The 27,269-nt window shown below is 42.0% G+C and overlaps 1 protein-coding gene across 2 annotated transcripts in view; it reads right to left on the reverse strand.

Moving 5' to 3' along the window:
- Positions 1–27,269, reverse strand: part of USP6NL (USP6 N-terminal like) — a 161,116-nt gene that overhangs the window by 114,947 nt on the left and 18,900 nt on the right. Inside the window, exon 2 of one of the 2 annotated variants that reach the window (XM_040968263.1) lies at positions 21,397–21,483. In XM_040968263.1, coding sequence (XP_040824197.1) covers positions 21,397–21,418 — 22 coding nt within the window. In that variant the 5' untranslated portion in view covers positions 21,419–21,483. Of the gene's footprint in view, positions 1–21,396; positions 21,484–27,269 lie in introns of those variants that run through there. The other variant, XM_040968261.1, reaches the window with a different exon arrangement.

The following is a 27,269-nucleotide window of genomic DNA, read 5'->3' on the forward strand; positions in this document are numbered from 1 at the left end:
ATATGGGAAGCCTGAATGGAATCCCAGATTCCTGGTTTGGGCCTAGTCCAGTGATGACTTCAGGGGTGAACCTGAAGATGGGAAGTCTCTGTGTCTTTCCCTGTCTCTCGGTGCTATAACTCTGCTTTTCAGAGAGACAGAGAGAGATACAGAGAGAGAGGGATAGAGAGATTTTTAAACAAAATTTATTAAAATCTCTTCAAATTTAGAATAAGAGAAGAGACCTACTTCTGAGCATCAATACTTAACAAACAAAACAAAATATTATGCTTTTTAACTACAGAATTGAAACAAATAATGGGAAAAATTTTACTTGTCAATCTAAAAACTTAAAGGAATTAGGTAATTATTTTTTAATTACTTGGTGAGTACATATGATGATTTGTTAAAGCTGGTTTAGACCAACTCAAAAGAGACACTTTTTAGAACGTTGGTATACACAGGTTATTTTTGTTTGTTTGTTTGTTTGTTTGTTTACAGGAAAGTAGGTAAGACTATTATTTTTTCCATATTGTTTCCTTCATGTTTAAAGGGGGGTATTAAGGGAGAAGGACCACCCAATTTCCCACCGTCCCCAGGTCCCGGATGTAGGGTATGCTCTGAGGTTCTTGTGAGGTGGTGTTGATATTTCAACAGTTATGAATCGCTGCCAATCTTGCCACTCCAAGCACTATGAGGTCTTTGAAGAAACCACTGATAGACATAGTCCATCATAGAGTCTCTGTTTGCCCCGTATTTCGCTGCCAACATATAGCTGAGATGGTTGGTTGACCTGTTCTGTTTTCTCTCTTTTCTTGGTTAGGGTTCTGAGTTCAGCAATTTGATTTGGGAGAAACTTTGTCTGAGGTGTTCTCAAACCAGATTCTTGTATGTGTTAGCAAGTACAGGGCCCAGCAGTCCATCGCCCCAATCAGCTGGTAGTTGCAATTGCTGGGTTGCTTCGTTTTCAGCCCCGACTTCCACATGAACCAATGGGTGTTGCAGTCCAGCCTGCTTCTGCCCAACACATACTTGACCCTCACATAAACCAGTGGGAGCTGCAGCCTAGTTGGAGCGACCCACAATAACCCCCACCAGGCCCGACCCCTACCCTGGTTTGCCAGTATGTGTAGCAGTAGTCCAGTCTGTCCCACACCCCATTCCACCCCAGCCCCTGTTCTAGTTTTCGTGCCCTCCCCTGGGAGTGGTGATCCAAGAGGGAGGAGCCCACTATTTCCCTCTCCCAGGCCTCTCCCACTCCCAGATTATGCACTCTCCAGAAAGATCTGTGGTTTGATTTGACAGAATTAGCCCCCAGTGCCAGCTTCTGCCAGCTGATGCTGTGGCTAAGCCCAAACAACCCTCACCCACTCTAATTTTGTTTGCACCAGTAGGAATAATCCACCCAGCCTGGCTTTTCCCTGATCTAGTCCACAGGAGGCATATAGGTGTTGTAGCCCTGCTTAGTCTGGCCTGTCCCCATCCCAGCCCACGCTCTCCAGCACAGAAACCACCCCTTTTCCCCCTGCAGGCTCTGACCCCTCCATTCCTTGCTCTCACGCATGCTGGTTTGGCGCTGCGGTCACTTTCGGTACAGGCAACCTCACCTTGGCATTCCCTGTTGTGCACTAGTTTTTGTTGCAACCGAACCTGGTTTGACCCACGCTGTTCTGGTGCTTGGATTTGCCAGTGGATGATGTGAACTGATTCAGCCTGGTCTTCCCCCAACCCATGCCAAATGTATGCCAGTGGGTAACTTTCCATGGCCTGTTTTGGGCTGTTTCCTATCACATTTCTTGCGCTTACCTGCGGGTCTGTGTCCTGCCAGAGGAGTTGCCCAGGTTCCTCTCTCAGAACCTCTCCCAATGCCAGGTTTCAGGCTTACCAGTAGGTCCATGAGCCAGCCCTACTCAGCCCACCTCCTGTCCTAGCAGGAACAGTGGCTTTTCCTGACTGGCCTTCAACCCAAACTGGTCCTTGCTGTTGGATGTTTCAGCCCAGCCATGGTTCGTCCATACCCACATACGGCTCACACATGGTTCAGTAGGGGTTTGAGACCTTGCCTAGTCCATCACACATCTATCTTAGTCTTCCAGGACACCAGAAGGTGTTGGGGTCTGGCCCGGCTCGGTGCATCCAATCGCAGTCCACACTTGTGCCAAGGGAGACTACAACCGTTTCCCGATCAGAACGCAGCCCCCATTCCAGATCATACGCCCCTTGGGGGGAACCTCAACCCAGCTAGGGTTGTCCCTTTAGCTCCCCAACTGGGCCTGTTCCCAGCCATAGATCACATGCATGCCAGTGGTTGCTCTGACTCAGCTTGGCACAGCCCCTCACCTGTCCCGACCTCTGCCTTAAACACTGTGCCTTAGTGTTCCTGGCTCACGCAGACCAGTAGGTGCAAGAGCCTAGCTCGGCATGACCTGTGCTCCGTCCTGGTCTCTAATTTTGCTTGTGGGCTAAGGTCTGCTTAGTCCTGCCTGGTCCACCCTGTACCATTACCAATTGACACATTATGCAGCTGTTGGAGCTACTATGCCAAGCTTATCCAACCCCCTGGTCTGGACCACATGTTCACCAGTGAGAGCTATGACTCGCCAAGGGAGTTTCCCAATTTCCTCCACTTAATCCACTCCCAGACCCAGTTCTCATACATGCCATTGGGTTTAAGCCAGTGCCCGGCGCAGTCTGGCCTTCCATTTGGCCTTGTATGAGCTGGTGAATGTTGCAGCCTGGCCCACCTCACACCCTAATCAGGATGCACATTTGGGTGCTGCTGCCCTGACCAGTCCAGACTGTTGGGGGTTCCTTAACCTGTGATTTTTGGCAGGCTCCTTGGTCACACTTAGCTTAGTCCATCACCACCCCAACTCTTGAGATAACCAGTGGGGCCAGAATTTACACAGAGTGTCGCCCACACATCCCTCACAGAATCTACCCCCAGTTATGGTTCCTGAGTGCTAGTTAATGTAATGGCTTGCTTAATGTGACTCTTTGCCTGATCCATCATCATGTCAGGTAACATGATATGATTCTGCAGGACAAGCCATGAGCCATAGCTTTTGCATGGACTGGTGTTTGGTGGTCAGCATTGTTCAGTGATTACAAGTTTTATAAAGGAAGAGTTACTGTCATTGGGAATCTTTAGGATTGATTCACGTCCCAGAAGCACAGTGGGTTCAACCTGGAGCTAACTAAGCAGCAATTCAAAGATCCAAAACCCAGAGCTCCCCAGCCAGGCGGCCAGCAGGCAGAGCCTGGCACCAAATGGCGCACTGGCAGGACCGGGGGCAGCTCACCACGTAAACATGGTGGCTGTCATCTGGGATCCAGGCATGAGACTCCCCGTCCTGAGACCAACCAGCAACTGGGAGGCTGCTGGAAGTTTAAACTCCCAGGCCCAAGGTCGTTCCCCAATCCCATTCACCGCCCAATGAAGACGGCAGGTGGGTCCCGGACCTGCCCAGTCACGGAGACCTCCCCCCTCGGTGTACTCTCCCTGAAGGGAGCAGCCCCTGGAGCCCAGGCAGGCCCAGGGACAGCTCATACGTGCACATGGTGGCTGTTGTCTGGAATCCAGGCATGAGAAGCCCTGACCTGAGACCCATGATACACAGGCTATTAAGTCACAAGTTGTTTAACATTGTCCTTGGAGCATATTTTTGTAGCACAGAAATGAGTGAATTCTGCAAAACAGAGTCTTCTTCCCCCATCCCTCACTCCCACAAAGCTGACTGCTATACAGTTATTACCACACACTGAGGGTGAGGAGCGTGAAGTGTTTAAGATCACACCAGGAATGCTTCCTTGCACTCATCAAGCAGCCGTTTCAGTACGTGTAACACACTAGGTAGGTGCTGAGAATTAAAGACTCAAAGATTCAAAACCAAGAAGAACGTGATAAGCAGTGCAAGATCCAGAAATTCAGTTTTGAGGTAACAGCATAGGCTTTGAAAGGGAATCTGCAGCACACAGTGTATCCTAAGCATAAGATAGAAAAATCTCTCAAACTACAAACTGATAATCACTCCCCTGTCTGAAACCTTAATGGTTTCAAAAAAACTTCTTTTTTTTAAATAGATTAACAGGGTTTTTGTTTGTTTATTTGTTTTTATTGGAAAGGCAGATACATAGGAGGAGAGACAGAAAAGACGACCCTCTGTCCATTGATCCATTTCCCAAGTGGACACAACAACTAGAGCTGAGCTGAACTGAAACCAGAAGCCTGGAGGCTCTTCCGGATCTCCCACATGGGTGCAAGGTCCCAAGGCCCCCGGGCTGTCCTTGACTGCCCTCCCAGACCACAAGCAGGGAGATGGATGGAATAGCGCCACGGGAACCTGATCGGGTGCCCACATGAGATCCAGGTGCGTGCAAGGCAAAGACTCCAGCCGCTAGGCTACCTGCTGGGCCCCTAGGTGGCTTTCTATATGCAAACTTCCTAAAAACAGTACTCGGCCTCCAACTATCACTGCAACCCATTTCCCGGAGTTCTAGCCAGGACAACCTCAGCTACAACTGCAAACACTGCTTTATTCCAGTCCTGATCGATGCCACTGCCCTGGTGCATGCCATACCCTCTGCCTACAGCAACTTTGATTTTCTCTATTCAGATTGTTCAAGATCTAGTTTTCATCATCTCCTCAGAGAAGAAGCCTTCCTAATTTTCTCAAGTCATTAATTAGCTATTCTACTTTCCTGGTACCTATAACACCTAGTTACATCTGAGTCTATCACATTTATCCCAATGAATTTTAACCACTCAGAAGTCAATTTCCATGCACTTTGCAGACATCAGAGGTCAGCAATATTTTTCTATAAAAGACTAGCTGGTATATGTTTTTTATTTTGTGGGTCACACAGCCTCTACTTTAACAATTCATGTCAGTTTGGATACCAGTAGTAGTAGTAGTATATAGTAGTAGTAGTATAATGAAATGTGTACTCAAATCTGACAGGCAGAAGTTGCAGACCAGTACACAGTAGGAGTAGGGGAATCCCAACCCAGGGACATCTGAGAAAGCCTGGAAACATCTGGTCAAGGATGCTGCTACACATCTTACAATTCAAAGCTTGCCCCTGCTCACAATAAGTGAATTATGAAGACAAAAGGTCAGTAGTGCCAAGTTGAGACATCCTGTGTGTACCATGTCATTCATGGACAATAATCATGTCCTAAATAACATTTGAGTCTTATCTAGAACATATCTTGGCTCAATAGCTGTTATTAAATAAGTTGTTGGGTGTATCGATGGTTTAACAATAGAATTTTTTAATCTGCTAGTGGGACAAATTAAACTCCATCTTGCCAGGAAAAATGAAAAACATTAATCCTTTATATACTACTTGATACATAATATAACATTAACAGTACATTGTTAATATAGATAAGTACATAAATTCAGCTACAAGAGTATTTATAACAGTGAAAAATAAGAATCAATCTAAATATACAAATGTTTAAATAAAGTTTTAGTGAATGCATGCAATGAAATATTATGCCATTAAAAATTATATTCTAGATCAGTTCTCCAAATTCAATGCATATCAAAATCATCCAGAGACAATTAAAAAATATTGTTGCATAAGCCCACCTAAAGGGAGTCTAATTTTATTATCTTAAGTTGCAACTTCAGCATAATAAACTTTCAAAGCTCCTCCAAATTATTCTAACATTCAACCAAACTTGAGAGCTGCTGTTCTAGAAAAATGACACAAGTAAAGTTAACTACAATTAGGGGCTGTCATTGTGGTATAGTGTATTAAGCCTCTGCTTGAAACACCAGTATCCCACATTAGTGTATCAGTTCTAGTCCTGACTGTTCCATTTCCAATCCACTTCCTGCTAATGAGCCTGGCAAAGCAGTGAAAAACGACCTACACACTTGGGTCCTTGCAACCCATGTGGAAGATCAGACGAACTTACCGAATCTTTCATAGCAGTTGTAGCCATGTAGAAAGTGAACCAGCAAATCAAATATTATCTCTCCCTATCCACTCATTTCTATTCTCCCTCCCTCCTTAGATAGAAGCTCCCACTATAATGTCATCCACCATTAGGCAGTTGATCATGAATCAGTAAGTGGCCTGATCATGAACTGCCAGTATCCAAAACTTTGAACTAAACAAACATCTTCTCTATAAATCAGCCTGCCACAGTTACTTCATTTAGCAATACAAAACTGACTGATATACATGGCAGCAGCCAAAATCACTAACTTTTGACTAATTCCAAGAACTGCTGACTTGCCTTTCATCCTCAACACCTGTAATTTCAGCATTCCCAAATGGAAACATGCAAAATAATCAGGTAAGAGAAAAGAATGAGACAAGAAGACAAATGCAATCACTGTAAATACAATCAGTATCTATTCAAAACTATTTATACTTTCCGTATGGGCACCAGTTCATATCACAGCAGCCCTGCTTCCCACCCAGCTCCCTGCTTGTGGCCTGGGAAAGTAGTCGAGGACGGCCCGAAGCCTTGGGACTCTGCAACCACATGGGAGAACCGGAAGAAGCTCCTGGTTACTAGCTTCGGATCAGCTCAGTTCTAGCCCTTACAGCCACTTAGGGAGTGAACCAATGGATGGAAGATCTTCTGCTCTCTCTCCTCCTTTCTGTTTATCTGACTTTCCAATAAAAATAAACAAATCTTAAAAAAAAAAAGGAACCACTCTAAAAAAATACGGAAGTGGTTAAATAAGCCATAATCATTACCTTTATGATATATTATAACTATTAATTCAAATTATAGAAACAATTACTGGAATATAACTAAGCATAAGTCAACATTAAAAATATGAATACAGAATGCACATAAACTGTAAGTATGAATTACATAAAATTCACACCATCTGTAAAATATTAGAAAGAAGATCACATGCAAATAAAGCAAATGACTTATTTAACACAGTGAGGTAAGTTTACAGTTATTTTAAAATTAAAAATAAAAATGTTGGGCCCAGCATGGTAGCCTAGTAGCCAAAGTCCCTGCCTTGCAAACACCAGAATTCCAATTCGTATCCCAGTGCCCCGCTTCCCATTCAGCTCCTTGCTTGTGGCCTGGGACCCTGCACCTACGTAGAAGACCTGGAAAAGTCCCCTGGCTCATGTCTTCGGATCAGCTCAGCTACCGCTGTTCTGGCCACTTGAGGAGTGCATCAATGGATGGAAGATCTTCCTCTCTGTCTCTCCTCTTCTCTGTATATCTGACTTTCCAATAAAAAAAATTAAAATAAATCTTTAAAAAATGTTTATGAGGACAAAAAAATAGATTATTTCAAACAATATTAGAAAAAATATAACATGCAGGCAAAAACAGTGTTTATTGCAACACAAATTTACCAACTTAATTTCCTCCAAACCATGAACTTCCATATCCTGAATTTGACCCTGATTTTCATATTCCCCATTTCTCAGGCCTCACGTGTGCTGCCCCCTCCAGTCAGAATGCTGCCCTCTTTTCCCTGGCAGTTTCAGGTGAAGCACAATCTCCTCAAGCAGGACTTTCCACCGTCCCTTAAGACAGATTTCCCTGCTCCCACAGACTGCTGAATTCCCTCTCCTCTATTAACAAAACAATGTTATCCCTTTAAAATGTCTTCCCTCCAACTATATGGCCTATGAGGCATCAAAGATTTAAACAGCACGACTTTAAATATGCTTAAAATTAGCTTATGCTATTATGTGTCTCAAAGTTATTTAACTTTGAACTTCCCATCCTTTGCGATGTTTGATTTCACTTTATTTCACCACACAAAATGATTATTAAACCACAGACACTAAGTATCTTGACATTTTGCATTAAAATCTAATATGACCCATAAATCTCTAAATCTTGAGAATCAGAATTTTGAGATAGTCATTTCATCTATTTTTGGCTGAAGAATATTAATCAGGACAAAGAGGCATCAGGTGATGAGAACAGCTAATCTTTAGGGAAACAATCTTGACACTGATACGAACAGCCATAGCTATTTTATCAGTTAAAAAAAACTTCACTCAATGCTTCTATACTTTGTATCTTTATGCAATTTGCTCATTTGCATATTGAGATTGTGTTAACATAACTCAAGGTAAGGGGTTCTACTAAAAGGAATCTTTCTTAATAAACCATTGTCCCCTTACAACGCCATCTCATATTTCCTTAGTAATAAAAGCAAAACAAAAACTAGCAAAGCAGGGCAATAAACTTTATTCTTATGTAAGATATTTACATTCTATTTCAATTAAATAACAAATTTTCCTGCTACACAGCAAAAACGGCAAGAAATCTAGAGATCATCAAGCAATCTTCCTTTCTCTTCAAGAGAGGCTTTCCCCAAACCAGTCACACGTTAGGTCAGACCAAACATGTTAGTTCTCCTAACAAAGGGGAATTCTCAGTCCCTTTTCAGGTTATTCTATTAAGAACTGGTATAGAGTCCTCAAAAACATGAATGGCATAAAAAATGATCTGCAGAGCTATTCCAGATTAGAGGGGACTAAAGAGATGTGAAAATAAATAAATGAATAGCACTCAGCTGGACCCTGTACTAAAGGAGAAAGATGCCATAAAAGCAACTGTCAACAATAAAATATTGGCCATCAATTAAGCAAATATAATTACACATGATCACTTTACTGTGGCTATGCAAGAGAATGCCTTTGGCTTTCCAGACCTATAAGCTAAGGTACAAATAAATGGGTGAGGGAGAATCATAGATGCAACCAAATCTCAAATGGCTCAACAATGCACAAAAAATACATTTTTCAGAAACAAAATTGAAAAATAGATAACTGATTCTGCCAAAAAAAAAAAAAACCCTGGACTGGTTAATAATGAGGGAGATGCCAAGATTTCACCTACTTGGGAAAGACACATACTAATGAAAGACAAAAAAAAAAAACTGAAAAATCATGTGGATCTAAGTTTTGCCAGTTTCTATTAGAAACAAACTCATGACTGAAGTAGAAAAGCACATTTTTAGTTAAAATCTTTGATGGCAAACAACTACGACGTCATATTTTAGTTATTAGAGACTGACAGCTAACTTTGCAATACCAAGTGAACATTTTTAGGTAACTTTTTATTTTCTTTCTTATTTTGATGATCTTTACCTAGTTTATTAGGGCTCAAAGGGTCAAGGGCTACAAGAAAGTGGGTAAGACCATTGTTTCCACATTCTCTTTTTTCCTTCCTGTATCTGGGGTAAGGGAGAGATAAAGCGAGAAGCCACACCCACCCTCCCAACCATTCCAGGGACCCCAATGTGGGGCATGATCTGAGGGCACTGCTCAAGTGGTTTCAATAGTTCAACAGTTCTGAATTTCTGCCCATCTCAGCACTCCAAGCACAATGCAATCTCTCCAGAATCCACTGGCTGACAGTTTAACTTAGCCTCTCCACTTGGCCAGATCTTCATTGCCAACACTTGGCTGGGGTAGTTGATCAATTTGTTTTGCCCTCTATTCTGGCACCAGGTATCCTCTGCAGGCTCCAATGTACTGCCATATCCTCCATGTGCACCTGGATATGTGGTCCACTGCTCTGTCTGAGCCACTGAGGAGGCTCAGCTTTGACACATGCACTCCCTAGTCAGACCATGGAACCTGCAATTCTCTCCATGGTTGGGATTCTGAGTCCAGCAGTTCAATTGGGGGGATCCCCAAAGAAATTTTGTCAGTTGTGATCCCAGACCAGATTTTGTGTGTGCTTGCCAGTACATGGTCTGACACAAACCGTCGCCCCAATCAGCCTATGCATATGCTGATGGTTGCAACTGCTGGGTCAGTTCTTTCCAGCCCTGTCTTCCACACGCATCAATGGGTGTTGCAGTCTTGCCCTATTCTGCCCAGCACACACTCAGCCCTCACACAAACCAATAGGAGCTGCAGCCTAGTCAGAGCAACCCACAATAACCCCCACCAGGCCCATCCCCTGCCCTTTGTTTCCAAGCTTGCCAATATGTCCAGCAGACTTGTCCAGTCTGTCCCATATCCCATTCAGCTCTCACGCATGTCAGTGGTCACTGAACCCTAGTTCAACTAAACCATCCCACTATCCAGTCCACACATGTGCTGGAGGATGCCATTCTGTCTGGCTAGGCCTGCCCCAGTCCTGGTTCTCATGCTCACCAAATGGAGTGGCAGCCCAGCAAGGAGGTACCCACTGTTTCCCTACTGGACCCATTCCCATTCCTGGATCATGCACCCTCCAGGTGGTTCTACAATTTGGCCTGACAGAATTACCTCCCAATGCCAACATTTACCAGCTGATGCTGCGGCAGAGCCCAACCAACCCACACCCACTCTGACTTATGCTTGCACCAATAGGAACAGTCAACCCAGCCTGGCTTTTCCCTGATCTGGCTCACATGAGGCCCACAGGTGTTGTAGCTCTACCTGGTCTGGTCTGCCCCCATGCCAACTCACGCTCTCCAGTGGGAGTGGTAATCCAGCAGGGGAGCCCCATGCAGCCCTACTACTGGTTTCTCCCTACCCCGCTGGGTCTCATGTGTGCTAGCTGGGTGCCGTGGCTCAGTCTGGCATGGCCTCCTCACCTCGGCTTTTGCCAGTAGGTGCTGCAACTTGGCCTGCGTCGGCCCACCCCCAATTTCAGCTCAGGTTGGTGGGGGCTACAGCCTTGCCCAACCCAGCCAGCACCCAGTGCCAGCCTTCATGTGTACTGACATGTGTTGCGACCAAACCTGGCCCGACCTACACTCCATTCTGGTGCTCAGATTCACCAGTAGATGATGTGAACTGGCCCTACCTGGATCGCTCCCAACCTGAATCAAATGTATGCTGCTAGGTACCGTTCCCTGGCCTGGTCTGGGCTGCTCCCTATCATGGTTCTTGTGCTCACCTGTAGGCACTGTGTCCTGACAGAAGAGTTTCCCAAGCTCCTCCATCAGACCCTCTCCCAACGCCAGATCTCGCACACACCAGTGGATCCATGGGCCAGCCCTACTCAGTCCACCTCCTGTTGTAACAGGAACAATGGCCTTTCTTGACTAGCCTTCAACCCATTCCAGTTATTACTGTTGGGTGTTACAGCGCAGCCTAGCCTAGTCCACATGCAGACATAGCTCACATCTGGATCAGCAGGGGCAAAACCCTAGCCTAGCCCATCCTACACCTACCCTGGTTCTCACGAGCACCAGTGGGTGCTGGAATCTAGCCCAGTCCAGCGCACTCAGCCCCAGTCCACACTCGTCCCAAGGGAAACTGCAGCCATATGCAGCCATATCCAGACGAGCATGTGGCTCCCATTCCAGCCCCTGCACTTACCAGTGGGAACCACAACCCAGCCAGGGCATCCCCTTAGCTCCCCATCCAGGTCTGTTCCCAGCTATTGATCTTGCACGTGCCAGTGGTTGCAATGACCCAGCTTGGCATAGTCCCTCACCTGTCATGACCTTTGCCTTTGCTGTAGCCTGGTCTGACCTGGCCTGCTCCTTGTCCCGCCCCCTGTCCCACCACTTGCTAGCAGGTGCTGGAACCTGGCCCTGCTCCATCTGCTCCCATTCCTGGCTCATGCAAGCTGATAGGTGTGACAGCCTAGACTAGCATGACCTGTGCTCCAGTCTGGTTTCTGCTCTGCCAGAGAGCTAAGGTTTGTTTGGCCATGCCCAATCCATCCCCTCCAAAACCAACCCACACATTAACCAACAGCTGGAGCTACCCTGCCCAGCCTGTACAACACCCAGGCCTGGACCACATGCTTACCAGTAGAAGCTATGACCCATAGGGGCGTTTCCTAAAATCCCCCTCTCGGCCCACTCCCAGACCCAGATCTCACATGCGCCAGCAGGTGCTAGGCCCTTTCCCAGCACGGCCTGCCCCTCTGTCTCGGCCTTTGTATGACCCGCAAGATGTTGTAGCCCAGCCCGCTCCACACCCTGTTTTCAGATGCACATGCAGGTGCTGCAGCTTAGACCTGCCTAGCCTATTCTCAGCCCCAGTATCGATGAGTGTTGGCAGGTTCCATGTTCACACCTAGTTCAGCCCATCACCACCCAACTCTTGAGCTAACCAGTGGGACTTGTATTTCTACAGGGTTGGGCCCACTTGTCCCCTGCAGAATCTACCCCCAGATCTGGTTTCCTTGCGTGCTGTTTAGTGTCATGACCCTGCTTAATGTGACCCGTTCCCTATTCCGACAGTCAGGTACTGGGATCTAGCCCTGCCAGACAGGACCCCAGCCACAGCTTTCGTGTGGGTTTTTATTTTTTGTGTGTAACTTTTATTATTTTTTTTTAATTTTTCCTAAGTGCAGATACTTTTGCTAAGAGATTATTTGAGAAGCAGGTTGTTTGGGTGCTCAGAAAGTAGGATAGGGTTTTTCTCCCATCCTGTGTTAAGTTCCCCATATACACGTACATATTATACTAAAGGACATAGTGATATGAAGGTCCCATAAATGGTCGTTGGCTGATTTTTTTTTAAGTTACAATGGCTCTATGGTCTCACGCATGGCATGGCCACCTGAATAAGACCACACACAACATTCAAGACAACGAAGACTCGCAGTTCCTTGCCCACAGGAGTGACTCTTACAGCAATGAAGATTTCCCCTAAGCAGTAATGAAATCATCTCTTAAGTATCTTGCAGGTTACTTCTACCACCAGAAACATTTTTGTGATGAAGCATGCCAGTTAAGTACAGCTCAGAAGTCTTATCAGCCTGAATCATTCACTCAGCATGTAAACTTGTGATAGTTAAAACTGCAAATTCATGCAGGCTCAAAAAATAAATACAAACTTTGTTGTAACACAACTGCCACAAATAAACTAACTTTATAATTCTCTACAAACACTGTAATACCTATTTCCTCCCACCTTAATTTGAAACAGTTCAATTATGCCTATGTATCACTCACAGTATCATAAAGCTTTTAACTAAGGAAAATACATCAATAATTTTAAATTTACGTAAAAAATGTAATACACATATATATGTTTTCTTTCACAAATCTTCTGTTACAACCAAGCAAATATATTAGACCTTACCTAACAACATCTATTAGAACACAATGTTTTGGAGTAGATGTTGTGGCAAAATGGATCAAGCCACTGCTTAAGACAGACCATTCTATATTGGAGTGTCACACAGTTGAACCCAGCTCTCTGCTTCTGCACCTGGGAAGGCAGCAGAGGCAGGCCACGTACCTGGACCTCTGTGGGAGAGAGATGGAGTTCCTGACTCTTGTTTCAACCTTGCCCAGCCTTGGCTTTTGAAGCCATTTAGAGAGGAACCAGCAAATGAAAGTGTGTTCACATTCCTTGCGCTCTCGCTCGCTCTCTCTCTCTCTCTCTCTCTCTCTCTTTTTCTCGCTCTCTCTTTGCCTTCCAAATAAATAAATGAATCCTAGGGGAAAAAAAGTAATGTACTTATGTTGACAGTTTGAAGTAGGTAACAGACTGGAGTAAAGAACTGGAAAGATGTTTTTCACTCTATCCTAATTCTTTCTGACAGTTCTAAGCAGAAAAGAGAATTCCTTTCAGTCACCTTGCCTACTTCCAAAAAAGAAAAACATGTAATCAAAAATGTAGGTCAATTTTGATGAACACTTGGGAAAATGTTCATATTAGTCTCACATTTCTGGGAAAAAATTCTTAACAAAAAACTCACATCCGTACCAGAAAATGTCTATTTGTACTTGGTGCCAAAAACACATAGCTGTACAGACATTATTTTTTAAATTTTTATTAACCATGTGTAATTTATTTCAGATCATATGAGATCACTTCTCATATATTCAGATCACAGATCACTTGCCAAACTGTATTTCCCACTAAATCTTCTAGTAAGTGAAAACTACGAGACCACACACACACACACACACACACACACACACACACAGATTGTCATTTAAAAATTCAGTTTTAAAGAAGTTAATGTAGAAGTGCTCTTTTTTCCCCAGTCACTACATCAGTTCTAACAGAAGAGATCCAACAACAGGACTGTAAAACTCAAACTCCATCTTTTGAAACTAATAGAAAAAGATTAAGAAATTTTAAAAGAACTAATTGGTCATAACAAGGGTTTTCAAAAAGTTCCTGAAAAAATAAACATGTTTTATTTCCCATTATTCCATAAACTCATACATTCCCTTCTTAACTCCAATTCCCAGGAGAATGAAATGGAGATCCAAAGTGCAGTGACTCCAACACGACTGCCAGACACCATGAGGTTTCCTCCGGGGCTTTCCCAATAGCTGAGTATTTCTTTGCTCTCACTAAGATAGACTCACCAAACTAGGAGTAGTGCAGCCAGCCCTCCTGAGCCCTTACAGATAACCTCTGAGGTCATTACTTTGCCTGCAGCCAACATTCTGATGTTCTGTCTTGTCTCAGCGGGTTTCTTGTTGTAACTACCACCTGACTGACTGGAGCCAACTCTACCTCATCAAAATTACCCAAATGGAAACCAGGACATCATGACCACCTGTACCTCTCAATCCCAAACTCCTCAGGGAGCCCAAGCACAAACAGAGAGTTACCCAGCTCCTTTATTCTTTTGTGACACATATCCACTTGATTCCAACACCACACTGTCAACAACTAGCAGACTGTACCTAGGTGAGTGAGCCCAGTTGTGGGAATCTAACAACAATTCCTCCAACTAGTATTGGGAGACGGGTGGGGGAGGGGAGGCTATATAACAAGAACAAGCAGGGAGAACATGGGACTGTAATGGGAACAATGATACTTCAGAAAGCAGTCAGGACATAAATTTCAACTCCAAGCAACAAAGAAGATCCCAAAATCACATGTGTGTTTTCTTAACTTCCACTTAATAGGAATACACTCTCATCTGAGGCAATAGATGAATACTTACAAGGCAAAGTTGGAATAACATTCCCAAGGATTTAGTAACAAATTATGGTGCTAAAAACAGACTTCTTTTTCTAACATTATCTAGTCTAGTCCTCCCACTTACAAATGAGTCAAGTTAAAGTAAAGCCACTCACCACATCAAACCTGGCTAGTTGGTAGTAAAATAAGTATTCTGGGGCTGGTGCTGTGGCACAGCAAGCTAATCCACCAGTGGCACCAAGTGGACACCAGTTCAATTGCCAACAGCTATTCTTCTTCCCATCCACCTCCCTGATAATGTGCCTGGGAAAGTAGCGAAGGATGGCCCAAGTGCTTGGGCTTCTGCATCCACATGGGAAACCCTAAAAAGCTTCTGGCTCTGAGCCTCAGACCTGCCCAGCTCTAGCCACTGTGGCCAGTCTATTCCTCCCTCTCACTATAATTCTGACTTTCAAATAAACACATTAAAAAAAAACAGAAAAAGAAAACAATATTCCATCCCAGTATCTGGGACTCAGGTAACTTGAAGAGTATTGCCACTAGCAAACTTACAGAATAGAACTGCAAAGAATTTCCTTAAGAATAGGGAATCTTGGGCTAGCGGCATGGCCTAGCAGATAAAGTCCTTGCCTTGAACGCGCCAGGATTCCCATATGGGCGCCGGTTCTAATCCCGGCTGCTCCATTTCCCATACAGCTCCCTGCTTGTGGCCTGGGAAAGCAGTCGAGGACGGCCCAAAGCCTTGGGACCCTGCACCCGTGCGGGAGACCCGGAAGAAGTTCCTGGATCCTGGCTTCGGACCAGCATAGCATCGGCCGTTGCGCTCACTTGGGGAGTGAATCATCAGACAGAAGATCTTCCTCTCTGTCTCTCCTCCTCTCTGTATATCTGACTATCCAATAAATAAATAAATCTTTAAAAAAAAGAATAGGGAATCTTAAAACTATTAAAATGATGTTGCTTGCAGCTCATTAGATACTACGCTATGGAAAATATTAATGAAAGCCAATTGGAGTAATGAAAGTATTTTTATTATGCAACATACTATAGCTCCGTAAGAAAACTTCTAATGACAAGGCTTACAAAAACAAGGTAAATTATGCAGATTTTAACAATAATGACATTACAAAAGTAGTGTGAAATTTTAAGACAGTACTGTGTGATTTTAGAAAATCACATCAACATTATTAGCTTGGATAAGTTTTGAGGGATTCACAAGATGTTGAAAACTAGTTGTGGGTCTAACACAGTAGCCTAGTAGCTAAAGTCCTTGCCTTGAATGCCGGGGAACCCATATGGGCTCCAATTCACATCCCAGCTGCTCTACTTCCCTTCCAGCTCCCTGCTTATGAGCTGGGAAAGCAGCATAGGATGGCCCAAAGCCCTGGAACCCTACATTCACAGGCGTGACCAGGAACAAACTTCCGGCTTCTGGCTTTGGGTATGCTCAGCTCCAGCCATGGCAGCCACTGGGAAGTGAACCAGTGGATGGAAGATCTTTCTCTCTGTCTCTTTTTCCCTCTGTAAATCTGATTTTCCAACAAAAACAAAGCTTAAAATAAACTAGTTGCTCATTTAAAAAAAAAAAAATTTTAAGACATAATTTATACAAATATTCAAAAGAATTACTAAGTGGATACTGCTATGGTAATATGCAATTATGCTAAAGATTTAAAGGGCTTATAGTAAAAGGAAGCAAAATTTTCAAAGAAAATGTTTCAATAATAACTCAATTTCTTTTATAGATTCTATAACCAAGAGTGTAGGACTCAGGTGTAAAGAGTATTTAGTAACATGGGCAAGAATTTGAAACAATCTATTCCTTGAACATGTTTTCAGAGCATGTTCGAGAAAAGCTTATCCTGCACCATTGTACTAAGAAAGGGGCCAGGCAACCACAAATATGGGAAGCTGTGTAGACAATCTGAGTCAGATTTTAACACACAATGTATAATGATGTATATTCTGAGCAGGAAGGGAACTCCCACTTCCCTTTTTCTAAACCTAGAAAATCCTATAAAACCTTATGAATTAACTACAATGATTTTTGCAAAGAGAACTCTAGCAACAAATCCCAACAGCAGTGTTTCAGTCTGACAAAAAGAAAATAAAGTAGCACCCTCATTAATCACTTTTCTCTGTTCTGGTGCTTTTTTGATTTAAAAAAATATGTATTCAACCAAAATAATCATTATTTAGTTTAACACTTCTTTTCACATAAAATTCTCTTGTTACTACAATCTCCACCAAAGGAGCTGATGTAATAGCTCAAATGCCTAATCTACCTGCAAGTGCTGGCATCTCAGATGGACACCAGTTCATATCCCAGCTACTCCGCTACCAATCCAACTCCCTGTTTATGGTCTGGGAGTACAGTGGAAAATAGCTCAAATCCTTGGGCTCCTGCACCCACATAGAAGACCCAAAGGAAACTCTTGACCCCTGGCTTCAGATCAGCTCAGCTCCAAGAGTTGTAGCCACTTGGGGGGAGTGAACCAATGGACAGAAGATCTTTCTGTTCTTTCCTCCTCTCTGTAACTCTGCCTTTTCAATAAAACTAAACAAACCTCTTAAAAAGAAACTCCAGTAAAGATCTAAGATATTCATAAAAGGTACATTATAATACCATCATTTTCTCCCATCCAAGTACTAACCAGGCCCGACCCTGCTTAGCTTCCGAGATCAGACAAGATCAGGCGCGTTCAGGGTGATATGGCCGTAGACTGTGAACACATTTTCTACAAAATATACACTCAACCTTAGAATTTGAAAGGCTAGACATCAGCAAAAATAAAAATTTTTGAAAAACATAAGCTATATGCCTTACAGTGGGGACGACTTCTCAATTGGACAATGGTCTGGGTGAATGGGAAAATTATTCCCCCAGCTTTCAATGTATCTGACCCTTATACCCTCAACCTTCACCAGTTCATTCCATGTGCTCTACAATTATTACCAAGTTCTATATGTTCCATAACATGGAAAGGACTGGACAATCCTCCAAGGTAAATCCAGAGGTACACACAAGTACCTAATATGTCTTTAATCTTTAGAGAAATACTGAGGAAAAGAATGTTAGTTAATCCGTCATTTCACACAAATCTTAGATTTGTAAACTCTGTCTTAACTTCAATGATATACATTCCTACTTGATAATCATATGTCCACATTTTTTCCCAGAATGGGAATTCTGGATATATGCAGCTCCCACATTCTGGGGGACTTATAACTCCCTAGAAACTGCTACATAAAAGACTACTACAATATTCACTCACCTGTTCCTACAGCGAACAATGTATTATGCTAAAGAAAATTACCAGATTGGCCAGAAAAAAAACTGTAACTCAATGTGACTACAAGGCAACATGGAAACTAAAAACACCAGAAGAAGCAAATATTGCCTGTGTAACCAATTTTCTTAAATTTACATTTATCAACATGTCTTTTTGTCAGAGCAATTTTTTTCATAATAAAATCTTATTAAGGTTCCCTAACTGAGATCGTTTCATACAAGCTCCTCAAGCCCTACCAGGATGAAGTTCAAACTTCCTAGAATATAAGTTAGCTGGACCTGATTGGTCTTCTTTAGCTTTATCTCTGAATCTCTCTTCCCGTCTTTACGGTCAAGAATGTTCTACTTAAAAACACTTACGCATGACCCGGCACAATAGCCTAGCAGCTAAAATCCTTTCCTTGCACGTACCGGGATCCCAGATGTGAGCTGGTTCTAACCCATCCAGCTCTCTGCCTGTGGCCTGGGAAAGCAGCAGAGGACGGCCCAGAGACCCAAGATCCTACACCCGCGCAGAAGACCTGGAAGAAGCTCCTGTCTCCTAGCTACGGATCAGCTCAGCTCAGCTCAGTTGTGGCCGTTGCAGCCACTTGGGAAGTTAATCAGCAGACAGAAGATCTTTCTGTCTCTCCTCCTCTCTGTCTATCTGACTTTCCAACAAAAATAATCTTAAAACACACACACCCCTATACAGAATCAAACCTCCATGCCTTTCTTACACTGCTCTACCTACCTGTAATGCTTTATCCTATGACACACACACACTCTCTCTCTCTCTCAAGAGAACAGTTCACATTTCATCTAAAAATAATATACAAACTAATTTTCATTTCTTTTCACATTCCCTTTGAACCACATACAATAGCTATGCAATATTTATTTGGCATCTACTAAGTGCCAGGAGCAGCATTTGGTACAAGGAATAAAATAGCCCTTTCCCTCAAAATGCATACAGATTTTAAAAAAAAAAAACAAGCACAAATGAACAGATTATATACAGTATAACAGGGACCTGAATGAGACAAGAATGAGCAGTACAACAGTGCTCACCCAGCATATGATGTGCTGTACAAATGATGGAGCAGAGCTTTAGCAACTAGGGTACTGAGCAGTCACTGTAAAAACAAAGTCTTAAATACTAAATAAGTAGTCCAGGCACTATTTTGCACTTGATCAAAAGGCCAAGAAGCAATACCAGCAGTTAACACAGGCCCACCCCTGACATTGCCCTCCTTTCTTCACAACCAACTCATCAAAATAGCTAACAAAAGGTACAAATAACTAAAATCAGCCATGCCCCAAAACTTGTTACATACCTATAAATCTAAAAACAACACAAAATATGAGGCAAGCTAAACCCAAAATGTAGGCTGCACTTTGGGTCATTCAGCAGGAAAAGCAGAGGAAGTTTGATTCTATGTGGCAGCTGTAAATAAAATCTTTCTGTATGAGAGAAGCAGGGTGGAAAGCAAGGCTCTCTGCTTAAAATCAGGCTTAGACAGTCTTCTTGGTTTGTGAAAAGAGACTGCAAAAGGCTTCCTCTGCTAACTGCACTGAAGCTACAGCTTACAGGAAGTGGCTGACCTAATGCCAGCTGACTCAGTGACTAAATCTGTGATGTCCCCAGCATCACCGTGAGGCTGGAGCTCTGAGCTGCTAACACAGCCCTGATTCTGATCCATGAACTCCAAAGCCAGGCAGAGACAATTACAAATCTGCTGGACCAGCAGTACAGATAACCATAGAGGGAAACAGGGAACAAAGAGAAAGAAAACCAAACTTCTATTCCAATACGCCTGCAAATTTACACAACACGATGAAACCACTATCAACACAGAAACCACAAAATAAATTCATTGCAGGCAAAACTTTAAATGATCACATGATCTGAAGACACCCTAAAAATAAGCATTCAGAGGATTCACAAAGAGATAAAAAAAGTAGTAATAAATGGATAAAACACCTATAAACAGAAATGAAAGAAAAACTGATGGATATACAGAAGAACCAATTAAAAACCCTGTAAACAAAACACAAACATTTTAATTTAAAAATTAAAAAATGCCACTGGTCCGCCTCCTATTAAATGGCAGGGCATATGTTTTAACGGCAGCAAGTTACAAAAAAATTGTATCAAACACAAAAGCTTCATGACAGACACAGTAAAGGACATCTGTCCTTAAAAAACCCAAATAAGTACATGTGTGATTTCTACTAAATTTATTAAACAAAAGGAAACTGTGTTGATTTCCATAAATAAGCATTTTCTCTTTTAATTTTTCCTGACCTCATGATCACCTTCAATACTGAGCACTGTACAGTAAGCAAACATCATCACAAAATTTGATATGGATGGAGCAGAAACAACTAAGCTGCTTCTTAACCTGCATTTGGAGTTATCTAGCATCTCTCCTTGTTGATTTAAAGTAAATTACAAGGGAGTACGCCACTAAGAAATTAAAGGCTATCTGCAACACTACTCTCAGTAGAAAGCTCTCAAAGGTTTCACAACAGCAGCATTTCCATTATCAAGCGCCCAATTCCTTAGACTGACAAGCAAAGCTGCCTCATTTCATACTAGGATAAATGTAATCAATATGAAGGTTATGTGAAACATTTTAAATTCTGTAACATTACATTCCATTGAGACAATGTTTATTCCATTTGTAAGCTTCCATACTCAGAAAATCTGTATTTCACAACTGCCATAAAATACCAGCTAGAAAAAAACCTCAATTCCTTCCTTACTCTCTAAAAATATTAGCACAAAATAATAAAATCTGGTTCTTCATTCACAAGTATAAATAAGTAAGAATGGAGAGAAAACATTTCATATACAATTTATTTAAGAACTAAGAAGATAAAATCTGCATCTAGTTTGGGAAGTCCAGAATAACCCCTCTCTTTATCAAAGACATTAATGAAAAGAGCAGTTTTTTGTTAACGATAACATATTAACCAATATTATCCACTTACTAAATTTCACACAATGAAATCTCTGATAATTGTAGGCAAGTGCAAATGTTTCCTATTCCAATTTGTAAAGATTCATCTTCCAACAGCTGTACAACAGAAAGGTAACAGCACTAACCCAACCAAAAAGCTAATAGCAGATTTCATGATCCACTTCTGAGAATAACTCAAATATCAAACAGAAATAAGACACAAGTGCACAGCACTGAGTGACACTACATTAGAGTCAACCTAAGAAGAAATGATGTAATAAAATGTATCTAGCAAAACATATTTTCTGCTTCGTAAGTACCAAGTTGCACGTGCTGTTCACATGGTTGACACAAAACAATAAGTTTACTCACTCATGACTGGAAGTGTCTCCATATGCCGTCCCAAATGGATATCACACCAAAATCTGCTGTCCAAGGTTCCGCAGACGAATACATGTCCTAGCCAAGAAACAAAGACAAAAAAAAATAGGTTGTTCTTTTTAAAGATTCATTTATTTTTATTACAAAGTCAGATATACAGAGAGGAGGAGACACAGAGAGGAAGATCTTCCGTCCAATGATTCACTCCCCAAGTGACCACAACGGCTAGTGCTGTGCCAATCCGGGGCCAGCAGCCAGGAACTTCTTCCAGGTCTCCCACATGGGTGCAGGATCCCAAGGCATTGGGCCGCACTCAACTGTTTTCCCAGGCCACAAGCAGGGAGCTGGATGGGAAGTGGAGCGGCCGGGATTAGAACTGGCGCCCATATGGGATACCAGCACGTTCAAGGCAAGGACTTTATCTGCTAGGCCACGCCGCCAGGCCCAAAAAAGATAGGTTTTTTTAAAAAATCTATATTTAAAATGAAGTTCTCTAAAAAACTGAGGAAAATAATTGTCTCAAAACTTTCCCACTATTCCCAGAAGATACCCTTTTTGTTGATACTTATTAAATTTCAAAGATTGTCACTCTTTAGAACATCATCATTTATTCACTGATTCCATTCTTTCGAAACAAGTTACTTCAAAGTAAGTAACATGGATAAAGTAACTAGCATACAGAAACTTACTGAGGTTATTGTTACCAGTACTAAAAACTTTTTCTTCTTTCCTAAGTAAAATCTTAGAAAGCATGCCAGCTAGAGCAAAAACTGCACATCACATCTACTCGATCTCTTTTAATTGCATACATGTAATACTCAAGTTATTGCTATAGTTCTCCTCTAACAGTGGCCATTTTACTTATCATTAATAATAAATAAGTTCACCTTACCAAAAAAGAAAAAAATGGGAACAACAGCAAAGTAGGAAGAAAAATGTTCTCACCAAACAAGAGTTCTACCAAACGAGAGTTCTCCCTTTCAAGCCATTTTGTTTCTAAGTACTTACTTGATAAATACTACACGGAAAATGTTTTATTTGGTCGTCAATTCACAGTATCACACAAAATATCATTTTGTATTATTAACACAAATGTAATCTGTTGCTAAGATTTATTAAATATATCTTTCTACTGGTCAATATTTTTAAATGAAGTATAAATATATTTGAACATAATCACAGACACACAAATTCCTGCCTAAATATAACATTTAAAATTCCAGAGACAAATTAAGATCAAGTACAAAATTCACACTTGTGCTACTTTAAGCTACTTCATTCGTCATGAACTAATAAGCTACTACTTCTACAATTTACAATTACTTTATATATTTTTTAAGATTTATTGATTTGAAAGCCAGAGTTACAGAGGGAGGGGAAGACAGAAAGGGATCTTCCATCCACTGATTCACTGCCCAAATGGCTCCAGTATCTGGGGCTGGGCCAGGCCGAAGCCAAGAGCCAGGAGCTTCATTCGGGTCATTAGCACTTCTTTTTCCCGGTCATTAGCAGGCAGCCCAGACACAGCCCAGTGGCCATGTGGGACACCAGTGTGAAACGCAGACTGTACGCACTACACAACACTTTATTTTTTTAACCAGTAAGGAAGAGAGTAACACTGAGGAATTACGCTTTTGAATAAAAAATAAGGCAATATTATTTGAAGAAATAATGCCTGCCCCCACCTAGACACTTCACTAGTGTAGCATAACACACACAAGAAGTACAAAATGAAAACAGCTTGCATCAGCATTTGCATGCACAGCATGGTCCACACGCTGTAATTAGCAGTGGCATGTAATCATAGCACTGCCGTGTTATCACCTGACCTCCAGCCCACAAGCTTTCTTCTTTATTTGCACACTAGCAAATGATATCTATTTCCAGATAACCCAAATATCCCAAGGAAATGAGAATTTCTGTAGGAAATCTAAAACAATGTATTATCTACATGCCAGCTGGAGAACACATGATGAAAGTAACTCATGATAAATACAATTTTCCCAATGGTACTTGGTAGAGTCTGTCAGGTTTTCCCTTACTGAAATCCGAGGTAGAACAGGGTAACCTAGAGTGCACTCAGTGACAAAGAAAGAAATGCTATCTTACAAACACACCAAACAGACCAAACGTTCACTGATGATCCAGTAGCACATTGATTTATATTTGTCTAATCTCTGCTCAGAGACTTCTTCTTGTTCATCTTTATATAAAATACAATTACCTTAAACTTAACATTCTTAAATGGTAATTTTAAAGCACCTTGTACTATTACTATGAAGTACCCTTCTGTCCATAAGCATATGCAACCCAATATTCAATGGATGGGGTTAAATCAGCTAGAGTTCATTTCTTCTTCTTCTTTTTTTTTTTTTTTTTTTTGGAAAGCCAGATTTACAGAGAGAAGGAGAGGCAAACAGAAAGACCTTCCATCTGCTGCTTCACTCCCCAAGCAGCCACAACAGTTGTAGCTGAGCCAATCCTCCATAGAGGTGCAGGGTCCCAAGGCCTTGGGTCATCCTCTACTGCCTTCCCAGGCCACAAGCAGGGAGCTGGATGGCAAATGGAGTTGTTGGGATACAAACCAGAGGCTATATCAGATCCTGGCGGATGCCAGGCAAGGATTTAGCCCCTAGGCTGTTGCACCAGGCCCCAGCTAGAGTTTTCTTAGCACTAACAACAAAAACCTAAAAATACACAAGGAAAATAAAACTTATAAACACAGAATGTATTGCTTACCATCTGAGGTTAAAAAAAACAAATGCATACAAAATCTTAAAAGCTTAAAACATACAACAATGCATACATTACAATTGACATAAAATGTGATGATTAGTTATTGGAAACAATAACAAATAACCTACAACTGAATTCACTTTAAGATTATGCATGCTAAGATCAGGCCTGTGGCACATCTAGAAAGGCCTCCACCTTCAGTGCCAGCATCCCCTGTGGGCGCCTATTCGAGTTCCAGCTGCTCTACTTCTGGTCCATCTCTCTGCTAATGTGCTTGGGAAAGTGGAAGAGGATGGCCCACACGCTTGGACTCCTGCCACTCACTTGGGAGACTAGAATGAAGCTCCTGGCTTTGACCTATCCCAGCCATAGCCATTGTGGCAATTTAGGGAGTGAATCAGCAGATGGAAGATTGATCTGCTCTTTCTCTCTCTCTCTCTCTCTCTCTCTCTCTCTCTCTCTTTTTCTCCCCCCCCCCCCCGGAATTCTGACTTTCAAATAAACGAACAAATATTTTTTCAAAATACATTATTTGTGCTAATCATAGCTTTAAAATGTAGATCCTCCCACCTACTTCCAAAGTGTTCTACAAACCCTTCAAGAAACAAAGCACTTCAATAACACACAAGATTAAACGTTCACATGCCCTTTCTCCTCCCCAATCGAAGGAAGGGGGAGGAGGAAGTGGAAAAGAAAAATCTTTCCAGTTCTCATAACATCCAAGAGAAATTTTGCCTATATGTGTATGCATGGACATATATGTATATGTACATATGTGTATGTGCATATATGTATGTGTATATAAAATGTGTATATGTATATTTTACATGATATTTGATTTATAAGCCCACAATTTCATCTATAAGACACATTGGGATATTCCTGTAAAATCTGGCTTTCATCTCATTTCCCAGGCACTGTGCCTTGTTGGAATGCAGGCGGAACACCGCTCTAAGAGGGATCTTGGGAGCACTGAGTATGCCTATACCCTACTACACTGCTACTCTACAATATGAGAAACACGTGTCTCAAACAGCCTTGGCCCAGAATGTGTGGACATCCGACACATTACTGAAGCCAACCCAAAGCTTAGAGCCAAATCCAGCCAAACTCAGGAGACTACAGACCCGGGATCGAGAAACATCTGTGGCTATATGGCACTGAAGATGTGCAGATGTTGCACAGCATCACTGCAACCAAAACTGACTAACAAGAGGGAAAAAAGACAAACTTTAAATGCAAAATAATGGCATTTTCTAGTTTAAAAAAGATATTTTAGGAAGTGTTTAAAAAATCATCACATGGATGACCCAGAACTAAAAGCATCAGGCAAGCACTAGGCAAAAGAGACATGTGGCTATAGATACTCTAAGCTAAGTGTGCTAAGACATGTCCTAAAATATTTTCACAGCAATGATGTCTGCAATAACAAATAAAAAAAGGAGGGGGGACAGAGTGATAGCGTAGCCGTTAAAGTCCTCGCCTTGAACATGCTGGGATCCCATATGGGTGCAGGTTGTGTCCCAGCTGCTCCACTTCCCATCCAGCTCCCTGCTTGTGGCCTGGGAAAGCTGTCAAGGGTGGCCCAATGCTTTGGGACCCTGCACCTGTGTAAGAGACTCAGAAGTCTCCTGGTTCCAACTGGCTCAGCTCCAGCTGTTGCGGCTGCTTGGGAGTGAACCATCAGATGGAAGATTTTCCTTTCTGTCTTTCCTCCTCTCTGTGTATCTTCCTTTCCAATAAAAATAAATAAATCTCAAAAAAAAAAAAAAACCTGCGGGCTCTCATCAGCCAAAGGTAATTACATTATCTTTACACAATCAAGTATTAAGAAGCAGTAAAATAAATGAAACCATGGGTAAATATGTCAAAAAATGCTATCAATGTATAAAGAAAACATAGTACAGATTAACACAGTAAACTAAGCCAAATGAAAAAGAATTAAGTCATGTTATTTGTCGCAAAAGAAACGGAACCAGAGATATCACATTAAGTGATTAAGTGATAAGTCAAACACACACACACACACACACACACACACACACACACACACACACACACACAATCACATGTTCTCCTTTAAGTGGGAGCTGAAAAGAAAGAATACAAATGTTGAATATTAGAGGCTGATGGTTGGGAAAAAATGGGGTGAGTCTGGGTGTAGTTCATTAAGTATGACAGACACGTTATATTAACATGTTAATTATAGGGGAACTGGGTGTTTTATGGATTGTGACACATTCATCATACTAATATAAGATGCTGGAATCTGAGCATTAGAGTATGTGGGAACTCTATATTACTTCACAATTTTTGTTATAAATTTAAAATTATTCTCAAAGTTTTAAAAGATTAATCCTGGAAATATTATTGATTCATATTTAATATTTTCATATATCATGATACTACTGAGACACAACTGCAAAATGCAAGTTTAATGATACCCTGTATACAGATATATGTAATGCGCTGTTTAAAAAAAGCAAAGTCAGGAAAGGTTGGGGCCAGTGTGGTGGCACCACAATCTTATTCTTTGTCCTGTGATGCCGGCAGCCCATATGAACACCATTCATATCCTGGCTACTCCACTTTCCATTCTGCCTTTTGCTTATGACCCTGGAAAGCAGTAGATGATGCCAAAAGCCCAGTCCCTGGCTCCCAGCTTCAGATCAGCTCAGCTCCCACCAAGGCAGCCAGCTGGAGAGTGAACCAGCAGGTAGAAAACCTCTCATCTCTCCTCCTCTCTGTAAAATCAGCCTTTCAAGTGAAAATAAATCTTGAGAGAGGAAAAGAGAGCGGGAGACAACACTGGACTCCACATTGTGCCTAGTGTCTTGAGTTCCTCATGCCAGCCTAAGGACAGGATGAGGAGAAGGCATCCAGAAGGGCACTGCCAATGAACGCACTACCACTCAAGCTGAGGCATGGACAGCAGTATGTCAGCCTTCATGTAACACAGCATAGTCTTTTGTATGAGAGTAGTATTAAACACTTTTAACATAAAAAAGCAAACAAAATCCAACAACATTAGGAAAGAAAATAATCATAAATAAACTAACATAAATATATCCCATGTAAAGACTCAAATGCATTTAAAATCTACAAGCCATAATTAAAAGGCAGGAACA

This window comes from Ochotona curzoniae, unplaced genomic scaffold (assembly GCF_017591425.1).
Source record: "Ochotona curzoniae isolate NIBS_2020 unplaced genomic scaffold, NIBS_Ocur_1.0 scaffold_4683, whole genome shotgun sequence".
Lineage (NCBI taxonomy): Eukaryota > Metazoa > Chordata > Mammalia > Lagomorpha > Ochotonidae > Ochotona > Ochotona curzoniae.